We start from the raw sequence: 17,281 nt of genomic DNA, 5'->3' as shown, positions 1-17,281 counted from the left end.
CCTGTAAAAAAGATGGCCGCAAGCTGACCATTCAACTGTGCATGCGCCGCTCTGAAGCCGGCCGGGTTCGGTAAAGCTCGTACACACTCGGCCGGGCGGCGCATGCGCAGTAACACAATGACAGCGCCTGGCGCCATTCTTAAATGGAAAGTAGCGGCTGCGGCACTCGTTCTCTGCGCGGGGGGCCTCCAAGTGTGTAGGGCTTCAGGACGAGGCAGGCGGCTTACACAAGGTTCAGACATGCCTCATTGCTGGATTTTCATGGACTTCAATCTCCATACCCGACCCGTCCATAGGCATGTCATGATACCACGGATTGTGACACAAGGAGCTCCTGGCAATGACACTGGGCATGCCTGCTGCAGAGAGTGAGACTCCGTGGGAGTGATGAGTACAGGATGGACAGCACAGCACAGTCAGTCAGTCACACATGTGAGTGAGTCAGAGAGACCGAGAGCCTGACTGAGGAAGATAAAAACATGGTAGAGGAGTACTGGGGGTGAACTGGTGAAGCCGTGAAGGGGACAGAGGAGAACACTGATGTGCTGCCCTGTGGAGAGGTGAAAGGGGCACAGGAGGACACTGTCACACTGATGTACTTCCTGTGTCATGCCTGCAGTGACTGTCCACCTCCTGTATCATGTCTGCAGCAACTGTCTACCTCCTGTGTCATGTCCCCAGTGACTGTCCACCTCCTGTGTCATGTCCGCAGTGACTGTCCACCTGCTGTGTCACGTCCGCAGCGACTGTCCACCTCCTGTGTCATGTCCGCAGCGACTGTCCACCTCCTGTGTCATGTCCGCAGTGACTGTCCACCTGCTGTGTCACGTCCGCAGCGACTGTCCACCTCCTGTGTCATGTCCGCAGCGACTGTCCACCTCCTGTGTCATGTCCGCAGCGACTGTCCACCTCCTGTGTCATGTCCGCAGCGACTGTCCACCTCCTGTGTCATGTCCGCAGCGACTGTCCACCTCCTGTGTCATGTCCGCAGCCTCTGTCCACCTCCTGTGTCATGTCTGCAGCCTCTGTCTACCTCCTGTGTCATGTCTGCAGCCTCTGTCCACCTCCTGTGTCATGTCCGCAGCCACTGTCCACCTTCTGTGTCAGTCTGGAGAAGAGTTAAGAGTGGGAACACCGCCGTGATGGATAGGATAAAACCCAGAGCCGCCAACCTGGAGCCGTCTGACTGAGTCCTGCATGATGCGCCTGAGAGGAGGTCAGTGACAGCGCTGCAAGGCCAGTCTGAGTGGGGAGCGGGTTGCTGATATAAGGTAGGAGTGAATACAATAATGTAAGGGGGCACAGATACAAAGGTTCCCGCCTATATTAGTAACCCCCTCCCCCCTTACCTTAGTGTATTCACTCTGCGAAAGGTGGTCTCTAGTCACCAGAGTGCCCCCACATCAGAGTTCCTGCCATTCCCCTTTAAATAAGAGACTGCAGTATTCCCTCCTTTCAGTGCAAGGGCAATGCTGCAGACCCTGATGCAAGTGGGAACTCTGATGTAAAGGGAATGCAGTGGACTCTAATATAAGGTGGTCTCTGGTCAACAGAGCCCCCCCCTCAAATCATGATCTGCAACATTCCTCCTTTACATAACAGTTCCCTTTCACTGTAAGGCTCGATTCACACCTATGCATGTTGCTTTTGAGCATTTTTGGAGGTTTTTTTTTCATGCTTGGCACGTTTTTGAGCAGCGTTTTTGTAGCGTTTTTGCGGCGTTTTTGCCGCGATTTGCGTTTTGCGTTTTTTTTTTTTTTTTTTTTCTTAAAAAAAAATTACAAAAAATAAAAAATAAAAAAACGGCAAAAACGCACCAAAAACGCTGCAAAAACGCTGCAAAAACGGTGCACTTGCGTTTTTGATGCTTGTTCATTGAAATCCATTACATGCAAAACGCTGCTTTTTGCATGAAAAAAGTCCCCGACCCTTTCCAAAAACGCAGAGATACAAAAAAGCATTGATGTGAACATGTTCCATAGGAACCCATGTTAAAAAATTCCCATGCATTTCTGCAAAATGCAAAATTCATCAAAAAACGCGCTAGTGTGAATGGAGCCTAAGGGAGGATCCTGCAGACTCTGATGTAAGGGGGACTCTGGGATGGCTGGGTTATAGTAACCTGACTTTCATGTAAATGGAGAAATATGTTTTTGACTTTTGTTTAGCGTAAACACATTGCTAATAGCACTAGCTATATGTTTATAATTTAAACATTGATATTTGCACTGTTTAGCACTGAAAATGGCCATTTTAGGTACTTTTTAGCACTGCCAGTAAAAAATGCGGCCCTGTCAGTAAATTTCATGTTTTTTTGGCAGCAAAAAAATTGGTGCTGTTTGTAAATTTTGGCATCCTGCCAGTAAATTTCACTTCGGGGGGGTTGGCAACACTGGTGCTGGTGGTGTGTCTTCCACTCAGCTCTCATTGCTCTTGTACAGTGTATAATTGCAGCTCCTGGGGCGTGGCTTAGCAATGGCTGAGTGAGGACGTGCACTGACAGAGCTCCCGGCCTGACCCGACCTACAGCGGCCTGCTAATAGCTCATGTGGGCACGGCATGAGCACCCCTAACCGATACAGGACACGATCGGCAACCAGAGGGACCCGGCACCAGACCTCTCAACCCAGCATCCAGCTATATTTCAGAGGCTCTCAACGGCTGCCACCAGGCGCCATTGTAGCTGCGCCACGTGAGACCCGCATGGAACAGTTATTCGCCACACCGCAGGAGAGCACGCCGGCACACTCACCAAACCCAGTCCCCCTCACAGGGACGCCGGCAGCTTTCCGATCAGGGATGGATGATCCCGCTCAAAGTCAGAGCCGACTAGATGCCGACCTCCGTACCATGCTCCGAGCCCTCCCCACGAAGGCGGATATTGAGGCTCTCCCCATGAGAGCGGACATAGAGGCCCTGATAATACGGATAGAGGAGGCTCATAGCAGGGATATCCAAGAGGTACGGACGGAACTACACTCCGTGGCAGACCGGGTTACCTCGGGGGAGACATTGGTAGCATCATTAGAAACCCAAGTGCAGGCGCTGGAGCAGGCACAAGAATCCCACACTATGGAAGCCCAGGAGATGCCACTACATCTCGAAGAGATGGAAGACTGCAGCCGCCGCAACAACCTGAGACTGTGGGGAATCCCTGAGGCCACGAGCCCAGAAGACCTAGTGGAGACGGTTACAGCTATATTCCACAGGATCTTGGAGTCCCCGCTGCCTACACTGGAGATCGACCGAGTGCACCGCACCCTGGGCCCCCAATCCACGGATCCCGCCAGGCCCCGTGAAGTGCTATGTCGTCTACACCGATACACACGGAAGGAAGACATATTACGGAAGGCCTGGGAAAAAGGGGACATCGACTTTCACGGAGTGAGTATCCAGATCCTCCCAGACCTCTCCAGGGCCACGCTACAACGCCGATGTCAGGGTGATAACCGTAGGACGGGTAATTCTGCCAGTATTCCTCATGGTGGCGCCCTTCTGGCTATTTAAGCCTGCTGCTGGTGCATGCTGGTTGCTGGATTATCATCAGCTTCCTGTGTTCCTTGTGCCTGTTGTGATACCTGCTTCCTATTACTACTCGGCTTGCCTGACTGCTCCAGTGTTCCGCCTGCATTGACCCCGGCTTGGACCTGACTATTCTTCGGCTCTGCATCTGTACCTTGATCGTCCTCCTGTGTTTGACCCCTGGCTCGGCTACCTTCTCTGTTCCTGATTATCCTGCTGTACCCCACCTTGGACTGATTCCTGTGCTGAATGACCATTGGCCTGGCTCTGACTCCGCTCCTGGTTGCTCCACGGCTCCATACCTGGAATCCCTCCTTGCATGGTTGCCCTTCAACCTTACCAGCGCACCCCAGCAGCTCCCTGCTATCTGCTACTCAGCAACAGCGCTCTGGCAACCCGTGCACCTTTGGGTACCGTACTCCCTGTCTCGCTCCCAGGGTTACGCTGCACTCAGCCGCAAGGGGCGCCCCCTCTGCAATCCGGCCTCACATCCAGGACTCTGACAGTATAATCCAGCCATGACTGAGGCCGGCGGAGGTGCGTCCCCAATAGAGACTTTATGCCAACAGGCCGCTACCCTTACACGAGTGGTCCAAGTTCTTCAGGAAGGATACCTTCAATTAGAAGGAAAACTCCAACATTTTATGCTACCATCTGCCTTTTTGGATCCTGGTTCTTCCTCCACCAATCTCCCTGCTACGGCCTCTTCAGTACTGACTTTGCCCCCAGAACCGCGGGTACCTACCCCTGAACGTTTCTCTGGAGACCGGCAGAAATTCAGATCCTTCAAGAATGCCTGCCTGTTATATCTGGCTCTGCAATCCCGTACCTTTTCCACTGAGACTGTCAAAGTTGGCTTTCTTATCTCCCTGCTGACCAATGAACCCCAGGCATGGGCCCACAGGTTATGGAAACGGAAGGACTCAGCTACTAGTTCAGTGGAAACGTTCTTTACGGCCTTGTCGCAATTGTATGAAGACCCCCAGCGTACAGCCACTGCTGAGGCCGCTCTGTATTCTCTTCAACAGAAACGGCGCCCGGTGGAAGACTATACTGTGGACTTCCGCCGGTGGTCTGCCGATACAGACTGGAATGAGGCTGCGTTGAAATACCAGTTTCGCCTGGGGCTTTCTGAATCCCTTAAGGACGAGTTGGCCAGGGTCGGCATCCCTGCTACCCTCGAGGGGCTTATTCAACTATCCCTCCAGTTGGATAGACGCCTTCGGGAGCGCCAGGCTGAACGTTCTCAGACTCCCAAAGTGCTGGTACCAGAGATTGGCGCTATGCCCGTTGGTTTGGTGCGATCCGCACTGACTCCTGAGGAAAAACAGCGTCAGCGTCAACCCAATCTCTATTGTGGCCGAAAGGGACATTTCCTGAGCAACTGCCCCATAAGGCCCAGCAAGGTACCCAAGAACTCTCCAGTGTACTTCCAGATGTCCGGAACTTCCACTTCTCACCTTATCCTTTCCATCACGCTACAGTTGGCCGACAAGGCGGTTCAGCTTCAGGCCATAGTCGACTCCGGGGCATGCAGTTGTTTCCTGGACTTGGACTTAGCAGTAAAGCTCGGTCTGGCCCTACTTCCCAAGAAACGTAGATTGGAAGTTCTCCTGGCTGATGGCACCCTGCCTAGTTCCGGTCCTGTGACACGAGAGACCGTTCCTCTTTTGGTTACTACTCCTGATGGTCATCAGGAATTCATACGTTCCGACATTCTAAGCTCACCTATGTTCCCCGTCATCTCGGGTACCCCATGGCTCCAAACCCACAACCCCCAGATCAACTGGATCAGGAAAGAAATTTAATTCACTTCACCTTATTGCTTACAGCACTGTCTTGCCCCTGAAACCAGTAATGTAGCCAGTTGCCTGTCAGTTCAACCTGTACCTGTCAACAACCAGAGTATTCCACCGGCCTACCAGGAGTTTTCAGACATCTTTGACAAGAAAAAGGCTGATGTCCTGCCACCACACCGGTCATACGATTGTCCAATTGAATTACTCCCAGGAGCCGAAATCCCATTCGGTCTCGGAGATGGAACTAGGAACATTGTGACAATACATTGATGAAAACCTGGAGAAAGGCTTCATCCGTTCCTGCTCTTCTCCTGCTGGAGCCGGAATCTTTTTTGCCGAAAAAAGGGACAAATCCCTAAGACCATGTGTGGATTACAGGGAGCTCAATAAAATCACTATAAAAAAACGTTACCCTCTTCCTCTAGTTCCGGAACTTTTCCAGAGACTCCGTACTGCCCGAATATTTACTAAGCTTGAGCTTCGAGGAGCCTACAATCTCGTTCGCATCCGAGAGGGTGACGAATGGAAGACAGCATTTAGAACTCGCTTTGGACATTTCGAGTACTTAGTGATGCCATTTGGATTGTGCAACGCCCCGGCCACATTCCAACATTTCGTGAACGACATCTTTTGAGAATTTCTGGATTACTTCGTCATCATCTACCTGGATGATATCCTGATATTTTCAACCACCCTGGAGCTCCATCGTACACATGTAAGGACAGTTCTGCACACTCTATGTAAGCACAAACTCTATGTAAAAGCAGAGAAGTGTGATTTCGAAAAGGAGTCAATACAATTCCTGGGGCTAATTATCTCCACTGGTGGTGTTGCTATGGACCCACAAAAGGTACAGGCAATCTTGGACTGGCCAACTCCATCGGATAAAAAGGAAGTACAAAGATTTGTGGGGTTTGCAAACTTTTATAGGAGGTTTATAAAAAACTTTTCCTCCATCATCTCACCAATCACCCAAGTTACCCGTTTACATACTTGGTTCCTGTGGTCTTCAGAAGCCCAATAAGCTTTTGATAAGCTCAAATCCCTCTTTACCTCCGCACCTATCCTGCAACATCCTGATCCGGTCCTCCCTTACATCTTAGAGGTTGACGCCTCTGGAGTTGCCACAGGGGCAGTCTTATCCCAACGTCAGGGTCCTAAGTCGTTACTCCATCCTGTGGCCTTCTCCTTGCGGAAGATGAGTCCGTCTGAAAGGAATTATGACGTGGGAGATCGAGAGCTCTTGGCTATTAAAACTGCCCTGGAGGAATGGCGGTACCTCCTTGAAGGTGCTCAGCATCCCATCATGATATTCACGGATCACAGAAACCTGGAGTATCTTCGCACTGCTAAACGCTCGAGACCCCGACAAGCTCGATGGGCCTTGTTTTTTGCCAGATTCAATTTTCATATCTCCTTCCGCCCGGGGTCTAAGAACGGGAAGGCCGATGCCTTGTCCCAGATGTTTCCTGACACTCCCAAAGAAATCACTCCTAGCACTATATTGTCTCCACAGTATTTTCTCATGATTCAAACTGACCTGAGTTTCTCACTGAAACAAGCTTCTTCCCAATGCTCTGAACCAGAAGCACTGTCTTTAAGAAACCAGGAAGGTTTTCTTTGGTATCAGAACAAAATTTTTGCTCCGCAGCAAGCCAGAGCCCAGGTCCTAAAGACTTTACATGACCACCAACTTGCTGGTCACTTCGGGGTACGAAAGACTTTGGAGCTTGTTCTGCGATCTTTTTGGTGGCCCACTCTGAAGCCTGACTGCAGGGAATATGTCAGTTCCTGCACCATTTGTCAACGTAACAAGGGGTCTAACATCAGATCTTGGGGTCTACTACGCCCATTGCCTGTGCCGGAGCAACCATGGAAAGAAATATCTATGGATTTCATAGTAGAGTTACCACCCTCGGAGAAATTTACAACCATCTTGGTAGTCGTTGACCGTCTGTCCAAGATGGCGCATTTCTTGCCCATGATGGGTACACCATCTGTTGCTGACACGGCGAAGATCTTCATAAAGGAGATAGTCAGACTTCATGGCCTACCGAGCAACATTGTGTCCGACAGAGGGGTGCAATTCACCTCTAAGTTCTGGAAGGAGCTCTGCAAAATGCTTTCCATTAAAGTGTGCCTATCTTCAGCTTACCATCCTCAAAGCAACGGTCAAACCGAAAGAACTAATCAAACTTTAGAACAGTACTTACGTTGCTTCTGCTCCTTCTCCCAGGACGATTGGTCCTTGCTACTCCCGTGTGCGGAGTTTGCATACAACAACTCAATCCATGCTTCCACCAATCAGTCACCTTTCTGGGCTAACTATGGTTTCCATCCCTCATTCTTGCCTAATGTTATACCAGAGACCTCAGTCCCCGCAGTCCAGGACAGGATAAATGCCATTCAGGCTAATTACCTAACTCTCCAGGCAACTATGCAGAAGGCCCAAGAGAATTATAAAAAACATTATGACAAGGGGAGGAGAGATCCCGTCTTTAAAGTTGGAGATAGAGTGTGGCTTTCCTCAACAAATCTTAAGCTTCCTTGCCCCTCCCGGAAGTTAGGACCAAGGTTTATCGGACCATTCACAATTAAGAAGGAAATTAACCCAGTGGCATTTGAATTGTCTTTACCAAGTTCCTATAAAATCCACCCAGTATTCCATCTTTCTTTATTAAAATCTGTTGTCTCCAGTCCTTTTCCAGGGAGAGAAGAAGCTCCACCGCCTCCAATCTTGGTGGACAATGAAACAGAATACAAAGTAGAAGCCATTCTGGACTGCCGTCGGAGAGGTAGGACTGTTCAATTTCTTGTTAAATGGAAAGGTTACTCTGTAGAGGATAATTCTTGGGAACCAGCAGATAACATTCATGCCCCTAGACTGTTGCAGAGGTTTCAAGCCCGATACCCTGAAAAATGGGCCAGATTGGGCATCCGGAGGCTGCCCCTAAGGGGGGGCACTGTCAGGGTGATAACCGTAGGACGGGTAATTCTGCCAGTATTCCTCATGGTGGCGCCCTTCTGCCTATTTAAGCCTGCTGCTGGTGCATGCTGGTTGCTGGATTATCATCAGCTTCCTGTGTTCCTTGTGCCTGTTGTGATACCTGCTTCCTGTTACTACTCGGCTTGCCTGACTGCTCCAGTGTTCCGCCTGCATTGACCCTGGCTTGGACCTGACTATTCTTCGGCTCCGCATCTGTACCTTGATCGTCCTCCTGTGTTTGACCCCTGGCTCGGCTACCTTCTCTGTTCCTGATTATCCTGCTGTACCTCACCTTGGACTGATTCCTGTGCTGAATGACCATTGGCCTGGCTCTGACTCCGCTCCTGGTTGCTCCACGGCTCCATACCTGGAATCCCTCCTTGCACGGTTGCCCTTCAACCTTACCAGCGCACCCCAGCAGCTCCCTGCTATCTGCTACTCAGCAACAGTGCTCTGGCAACCCGTGCACCTTTGGGCACCGTACTCCCTGTCTCACTCCCAGGGTTACGCTGCACTTAGGCACAAGGGGGGCCCCCTCTGCAATCCGGCCTCACATCCAGGACTCTGACAGCCGAGCGATGCTGAAGCCGGTACTGGAAGCTGCGAGACGACAAGTGTGTACCTATCGGTGGGGATACCCTTTAGCAGTCATCTTCCGTTCCTCACAGACCTCCTTCACACTGCGAACGCCAGCTGACCTTCTGGGATTCCTCACCTTTTTGGGAGCGGAACCGATTCAGGTACCCAACTGGCTACAGAGGATCCCAAGACCAACAGGCCGTTCGGGCCCAGCTTCCGGCCAGTTCACCCAAACTGCTTGCCCGCAGAGGAACCGAGGTCGCTCCCGCATATCAAACAATGACGGATCACGTGAGTCCTAACCAGTCTTATTTAGCAGCCCTCTTGCAAGTTTCAAATAGGCTGACTATGTTACTTTAATGTTGATGTACCCCACATTGTGTGCTTCGCCCCCTCCCTGTCATCTATCCATGGACATTGCACTATAGCCAACAACCCATGCCATGCTATGACTGGGTGGAGGGTGGGAGACTACAACATTGCTCCTGCTTGCCCCGCTCGCCCACCCACTCCCCCAGGGCCTACGTCCTGAGTGCCCCCACCCCGGAGTTGGATCATTCCTACTGTGTGGACACAGGCAGGTCCCATGGAGCCGAGGTCCGGGCCTTGTTGTTTACTGTTTGTACTTTGGTTGCCCCATACTGCCTCCAAATGGACCACCTGCAGAAGGGATTTAACCGGAACCCTTCCCCCTCCCCCCCCCGCAAGATTGACCCCTCATTGATGAACAATGGCACTCCACTGTCCTCAAGCTAAGGCAAAACTGTCTACCGGCTTGGTTACCAGCTTCAAAAGACCCAGTTTTTTGTGCAAATATACATGCTCGGTGACTCCACCATGGCACAGTTGACGTTACCCTCCCCCGCAATAAATGCTATCTAACATTCACAGAGTCATTCTTGTGCCTGTCTATGCCCCTCTTTTCGCATTCCAGGTCCACCAAGTACCTCACCAAGACGGGAATAACAGACCTGAGACCCCCCGGCAAACCCGGAACAGCAGAAATCGCAGAACTGCACCTATACAGGTCATGTGAGTAACCCCACTGGAGGGTCTGACAATTGGACTCAGTAAGCTGGGACTTTACTAGACATATATACATGTGTATGTCTCTTACTGCAGTCACTAGATGAACTACAGAACTGTTGTTGTAAGATCATAATACTAGTGACAGGAACCAGAGCCATCTTACAGCCACAAAGGTGGGGGTATATAGAGTGGCGGTCTTGACACATGAGGGGTGATTGGGGGATATGAGGGAAAAGCAGCTGGAGGGGAAACCATTTTCAGCCCTATCTCCCCGGATGGCCCTGGGGTGTCCGGGCTGGGGGAGGCACAGGGTATGTACTAAGGGGACCTCCGGGAGCAGTCGTGAGGGGAAGACTCACAAGTGGGAAGTTTATCTTTGATAAGTTAGCCTTTACATTAGCATTGTTGATTCACGGTTCTGCTATATAAGTTTATAGAATTTTTTGCGAACTGTAGAATTTGTACAGTTCTGTGTCCTCATACCTCATACACCCTATTACCACACAACATTAACTATTATTCCCTGACCCACAAACATTTACTCGGAAAAGGCCGGTGTGGTCGGGAAAAATACTGGGAGTACCCTAAGAGCCCTTGCTGAACACACCCCCACCTAGGACAACGCTCATCACCCAGGTGACACTGGGGAGCGCAGTAGCAACTGTTTTGCTAACACTTTAGATTTTCAGTTAAGCTGATTAGGTGACCGCTGCGGTCTACCACTCGAGGCATGCGTAGAGCCATCCAATTAGCTCTCCATTCATCACAACTAATCGATTCCACCCCGTTGAACGCGACTACTCCTTCTACTCCCGGCCACACAACGTATACACACGTATAGACTATTTTCGAATTCCCCACAACCAATTACATACGGTAAAAGACACCTCACTAGGATCCATCACGTGGTCGGACCATGCCCCGGTCACTCTGACATATGCCCTGACTGACTTCTACAGAAGTCAAAAGAAGCTGTGGAGACTCAACGAAAGTCTACTACAGACCCCCGAGGTACTAACAGATGTGACAAGGGAAATAACCAATTATTTCTAGACTAACAACGACACTGACAGTGTGGGAAACCCATAAGGCAGTAATACGCGGAATACTCATTAAACATGGTGCAAGACTCAAAAAACAAAGAACAGCCCAACTAACCTTATTACTCAACAAACTCCAAGACCTAGAAACCAGACACAAACAAACCCCGACAAATCCGATAGGAAACGAGCTCGACATGCTACGCACACAAGTAACTGACCTACTTAACTTTAAAGCTAAGGCGGCACTCCAGATCTCGCGTAAGAAAGTCTATGAATCGGGTAATAAATGCACAATCCTTACGTTCCCAGAAACTAGCATCCTATATACCGTCTATACACTCTACGATGGGTCAGAACGTAGCCCTACCCCAACAAATAACACAGGAATTCCAATCCGTTTATGAGTCACTTTATAACCTGTCCAAGACATCTCCATCTTCGGAACATATAATGGACTACATAACTTCCTCTCGCATACCCACCCTATCTGCAGAGACACGTGAACTACTGGAAGACCCTATCACACTACCTGAGATACAACTTGCAATAAAAAATATTAAACTGGGAAAAGCCCCTGGGCCAGACGGCCTCACACTTCAATATTACAAGACATTACTACCTTCACTAGGCGACCACCTAGTTAAACTACTCAACAGCCTCCTCAAAGGAGAAAAATTACATGCCACCACATTGCAAGCCCAAATATCTGTCATCCCTAAAGACGGCAAAGATCCAACCTACTGCGGGAGCTATCACCCCATCTCCCTGCTGAATACCGACCTTAAATTATTCACCAAAATTATTGCCACAAGACTACAAACTCACCTGACACATCTAATCCATCTAGACCAAGTTGGCTTTGTACCAACAAGGGAGGCCAGAGACAACACCACCAAAGTCCTTAACCTGCTCTACACGGCCACCTGCACCAAAACTCCTAGTGTCTTTATAGGCACAGACGCTGAAAAATCATTTGACCGTGTCAATTGGGCCTTTATGTTTGCTACGCTACGACATGTGGGACTGGGCCCCAATATAATCAGATGGATTACAGCGGCATACGAATCACCGTCGGCTAGAGTCAGGGCCAACGGAGTGATCTCAGACTCCTTCCCGATTACTAACGGGACAGGACAAAGGTGTCCTCTGTCCCCTCTCCTCTTCGCACTCTCGTTGGAACCATTCCTGTGCCACGTATGACTAAACCCTAACATCACAGGCCTAAAAATAAACCAAACCCAGCATAAGGTGTCGGCGTAAGCAGACGACCTTATGTTCTCGCTTACCAATCCCGCGATCTCCCTCCCAAACCTGTTACAAGAATTTAAAACATACGGGGCACTCTCCAATTTAAAAATTAATTTTGCTAAGTCTGAGGCGATGGGAGTGGGAATACCGCAGTCCCAACTCGCACATCTACAGTCCAACTTTAAATTGAAATGGACGACAACAGCCCTGAGGTACTTGGGCACGCATATCCCCCACACATTTTCACGACTATATGAGTTAAATTTCCCACCCCTATTAAGGACAGTTAGAACACTGCTAAACCAGTGGCACACAGGTCTCCATTCCTGGATAGGCCGCGGTAACATTCTAAAAATGACGATCCTTCCGAAATGTATATACCTCATGCAAGCACTACCTATCCATATCCCTTTATCCTACTTTAAACAAATACAATCCACCTTTACAGAATTCATATGGGCTAAGAAGAGACCCCGACTCCCACATAAACTGTTGGTCCTCCCCAAACAACATGGCGGTCTTACGTTACCGGACATTTGCGCTTATCACCAGGCAGTACACATAGGCTCATAGATTGGTGCCGTCACCAAGAGACCAAGCTCTGGACACAACTGGAGCAAAACCAAAGCGAGATCCCCCTCAACAGGACCCCTTGGTGCTACACAAACTTACCAGCAGAAATAAAACGCCACCCACTGATTGGCAACACAACACGAGTCTGTGCACGACTCATTTCTAAAGCGTCGATATCCTCTCCCAACTTACCTTTATACCCCATATTGGGAAACCCCAAGTTCTTGCCGGGCATACAAGATATCATTTTCTGGAGACTGAGCAACGCAGGTCTACACCAGGCCTCCCACTTTAGTACTGGAGGATGCTTGAATACTATAGCAGAACTATCTGACCCCAGAGGCCTGTTTCGCTTAGACTTCTGGAGATCCCGTCAACTAGGCCATTTTCTCCATTCCTTGAAACCACCCGCCGACGACACCTTACAACCCTAGAGGAACTCTGCAACAACACAGGAACTATAACATGCTTTCCCTAGCCTACAACCTACTAAATACACCACAGGCAGACTACATACCCCCGGGCTTAATCAAATGGGAAATAGACTTAAATTGCCACTTCAACACGACCAAACAACAACACATCCTGAAGTTTACACACAAGTCCTCCATCTGTGCTAAGATCCAGGAGACCAACTATAAACTTCTATGGAGATGGTACATTGCTCCACAAATTCTTCCCGACGACGTCTGACCTTTGTTGGCGCTGTCGGGCAGATAAGGGAACATTAGTACACATCTTCTGGTCCTGCCCCAGCCTGACCCATTATTGGCAAGTGATACGGAGAGTGGCCCAAAAATTCACAGAACGCACCATAACAGACGATCCCGCGTTCTTCCTCCTACATGCGACTAACATCCCTGAGAAAGCATACAAAAAATCAGTGATCCGACACCTACTGGACGCAGCCGAAGCCTGCATCCCGCTTCATTGGAAATCCACACAACCACCAACAATAGCTCTATGGATCAGAAAGGTAGAGGAGATAAGACGTATTGAGGACCTCATCCTCACAGCACAAAATAGACAAGAAACATTCTCCAACACTTGGCAACAGTGGAACATTTTCATTTTCTCAGCTGAGGGTCAAGCCCTGAGAGAATCCACTGCTGATGCATAGGATGTGCTTCTCTTTATGTACCTCCCTCCTCTTAGTCGAGGTCAACACAGATCCACATGAACGTGTCTCGGGAGAGCCTCCCTGGCACTCCATGTTCGAGGGACCATTTCCCCTACCCCACTTCCTCCTTTTTCCCTATTCCTCCCCTTTAACCCTCCGACCACCAATCCTCTGTCTTCGCTTTAATCTTAACCAGATCACTCTTTTCAACCTTCTCTACCCCCATATCTGGGGGTTCTTTTTTAGTAAAGGAGAAAACAAAGGGACCGGATGCACGGGCCCCACCACCACATTTCACCATAAAATTAACACATAAACATCCCCATCTCTGTGCAAAGAACCTCTCTGATATCGCCACATATTTAACGAATGACAAAAAACCCAGGTAATCACAGGAGATGAATAAGTCATCTCACAGATATATACTAAAAGTTGTACCTAACGTGCCATACCTTGATGTTAGAAATATTGTTCTTTACTATGTTTCATGTGTTACCTTGTACAATACAAGCCCGTGTGGGCCCTGTTCCTGTTATAAATAAAAAATTAAAAAAATAAATAAATAATTGCAGCTCCTCGCCCCCTGCTTTGTAAGGCTGTGAAAAATCTTTTCCATCTCTGAGGTTTTCAAAGACATACAGGACAAATTGTTGCAAATTAACAGGTACAACTTATGTAGGAGGATTTGTTGAATCTCCGTGTATCACTTTGAGGCCAGTCACTTCACTGGGCAAGGGTTTACAACCACTTTAAAAATGCCATTGCTTTTTTAGAATTACCAGTCCCCTCTACTTACCTTTCCTAGGTACTGGCAAAGGGAAAGTGGTGGCTGATAGAGGTTGAGAAGCTGTAGAGTTGGTAGACTTTGGTGGCAGGTTAAAAGCTTTATTTTCACTACTAATTATGGTATATTGGTTGCCACTTGGTAGATTAGATTTTGTCATTGGTTCTACACTGGCATACAGTTTGTTGGAAGGTGCATCAGTTCTGAAAGAGCCACTAGATGAACTGGGAGGATTTGATGGTCTTGAAAGTGAATTACGCTGAACAGTAACTGTAGAACTAACTGGTTTTGGTTGAGCAGTATATGAATCTTCTCTAGTAGGTGATGTTTGTAGTGTTGGTGAAGATGTTTGGAAAACTTTACTTGAGCTGATCACTGAAGAGCTTGTCATTTTACCAAATTCTATAATCTGTTTTTGGTCAGGAATAGATGAACTTTTTGTTGACAAATTCTCTGTTATATTGGAAGTTGCTGAAGTTTTTGGTGAAGCATTATAAGTACTAATACTTGTTTCAGTCTTAGGTGAAGCCCTCATAGGAGAGGTTACCAATTTTGTTGAAGGTGTTGCTTGAACCTTGGATGCTCCTGCCTCTGGAGGATTCAGTGATCTACCAGATACACTAACTTGTTTTGGTTGAGCAGCATATGAAATTTCTCCAGTAGAATACAATGATGTTTTTGATATTGATGAATGTCCTGGAGAAATATTACCTGGTCCAGGCAATAAAGAACTCGCCATCTCACCAAGTTCCATACATTTTTGGTAAGGGATAAATGAACTTTTTACAGAAGAGTTCCCTGTCACGTTGGAAGCTGCTGAAAGTGTTGGTGAAACATTATCTGTACTAAGTCTAGTTTCAGCCCTAGGTAAAGTCCCCATAGGTGAGGTTACTGGTGTTGTTGAAGGTGTTGATGGAACCTTGGATCTTCCTGCCTCTGGAGGGTTCAATGGTCTACCAGATACACTAACTTGTTTTGGTTGAGCAGCATATGAAATTTCTCCAGTAGAATACAATGATGTTTTTGATATTGATGAATGTCCTGGAGAAATATTACCTGGTCCAGGCAATAAAGAACTCGCCATCTCACGAAGTTCCATACATTTTTGGTAAGGGATAAATGAACTTTTTACAGAAGAGTTCCCTGTCATGTTGGAAGCTGCTGAAAGTGTTGGTGAAACATTATCTGTACTAAGTCTAGTTTCAGCCCTAGGTAAAGTCCCCATAGGTGAGGTTACTGGTGTTGTTGAAGGTGTTGATGGAACCTTGGATCTTCCTGCCTCTGGAGGGTTCAATGGTCTGCCAGATACACTAACTTGTTTTGGTTGAGCAGCATATGAAATTTCTCCAGTAGAATACAATGATGTTTTTGATATTGATAAATATCCTGGAGAAGTATTGCCTGGTCCAGGCAATAAAGGACTTGTCATCTTACCAAGTTCCATATTATGATTTTGGTCAGGGATTATTGAACTTTTTACAGAAGAGTTCTCTGTTACGTTGGAAGCTGCTGAAAGTTTTGGTGAAACATTATCTGTACTAAGTGCTGTTTCAGCCTTAAGTGAAGCCCCCATAGGTGAGGTTACAAGTGTTGTTGAAGGTGTTCCTGGAACCTTGGATGGTCCTGCCACTGAAGAACTCAGTCGTCTACCAGATTTACCATCTACCAGTTTTGGCTGAGGCATTATTTGAGCGGCTGTTGGGCATGTCTTTTTACTAATTGGCCTAGATTGCCTTGTGGTATGGCAAGGTTTTTTTATGTTGTCATTTCTCTTTTCTGAATGTGTGCCATGATCACTATCACTGGAGCTGTCATTATCTTCATCTCCAGAAAGTTGACCATTACTGCACTGAGGGGGTGGGCGACTGGTAGATCGAAACGGTAACCGGGGCCCTAAAAAAGTGGAAAAAACATACACATTTTAAAAATAATGGGGACAGACTTGGTTTTACATCTACAAAGAAATAGTAAGGCCTCATGCACACTGGATGTTTTGCTAACTCTCCTAGACACCTTTCCTCCTGTCAGAGGTGTTTTTGGCATGCTTGACGCTTGAAAACATGTATAACATATTCAGCCACAATTAGTTGTGTCAAGCACTTGGGCATTGATTTAATTGGCCAGAATAATAATTTACTCTGGCAATTGAAATTAATTAACACTCAAGCGTTAAACACGCCTAGCATTAACACATGTTTAGACACGTGTACATGTGTTTAGGCACGTCAAACATTTTTTCTGCCAAAACGCCACTGCTCCTGGATGCACTGGCAGTGGGGTTTTTTCTGCCTCTAAAAATCCCTGCCTATAAACTCCTCTAAAAGCCTATGTGTGAATGGACACATAGGCTAACGTACAGGGGTGTTTAGAGGCAGAAAAAATGCCAGATGCCATTAAAAGCAGTAGAAAAAACGTCCAGTGTGCATGAGGCCTAAAATACATGCAGTTATTGCTAAACTCATGTTTATATTGGGTCATGTAATTGATCTAAATTCATATAGTATAATTGATACAGAAAATTTTAGGATGCTTGGTCAGTCATTTGTAAGTAGCCCTGTTGTGGGGGTCTAGTAAAATACACTGTCTTATTACACTTAG

The 17,281-nt window shown here is 47.9% G+C and overlaps 1 protein-coding gene across 2 annotated transcripts in view; it reads right to left on the bottom strand.

The window, feature by feature from the left end:
- The window catches only part of LOC141132726 (zinc finger CCCH-type antiviral protein 1-like), a 162,172-nt gene that overhangs the window by 27,867 nt on the left and 117,024 nt on the right, over positions 1-17,281 (bottom strand). For both annotated transcript variants that reach the window (XM_073621491.1, XM_073621490.1), the window contains exon 4: positions 14,696-16,576. In XM_073621491.1, coding sequence (XP_073477592.1) covers positions 14,696-16,576 — 1,881 coding nt within the window. The remainder of the gene's footprint in view (positions 1-14,695; positions 16,577-17,281) is intronic.

This window comes from Aquarana catesbeiana, linkage group LG03 (genome assembly GCF_042186555.1).
Source record: "Aquarana catesbeiana isolate 2022-GZ linkage group LG03, ASM4218655v1, whole genome shotgun sequence".
NCBI classification, from domain to species: Eukaryota; Metazoa; Chordata; class Amphibia; order Anura; family Ranidae; genus Aquarana; species Aquarana catesbeiana.
Note: the sequence above shows the minus strand (reverse complement) of the source record. Positions and strands in the feature narration are given on the sequence as shown.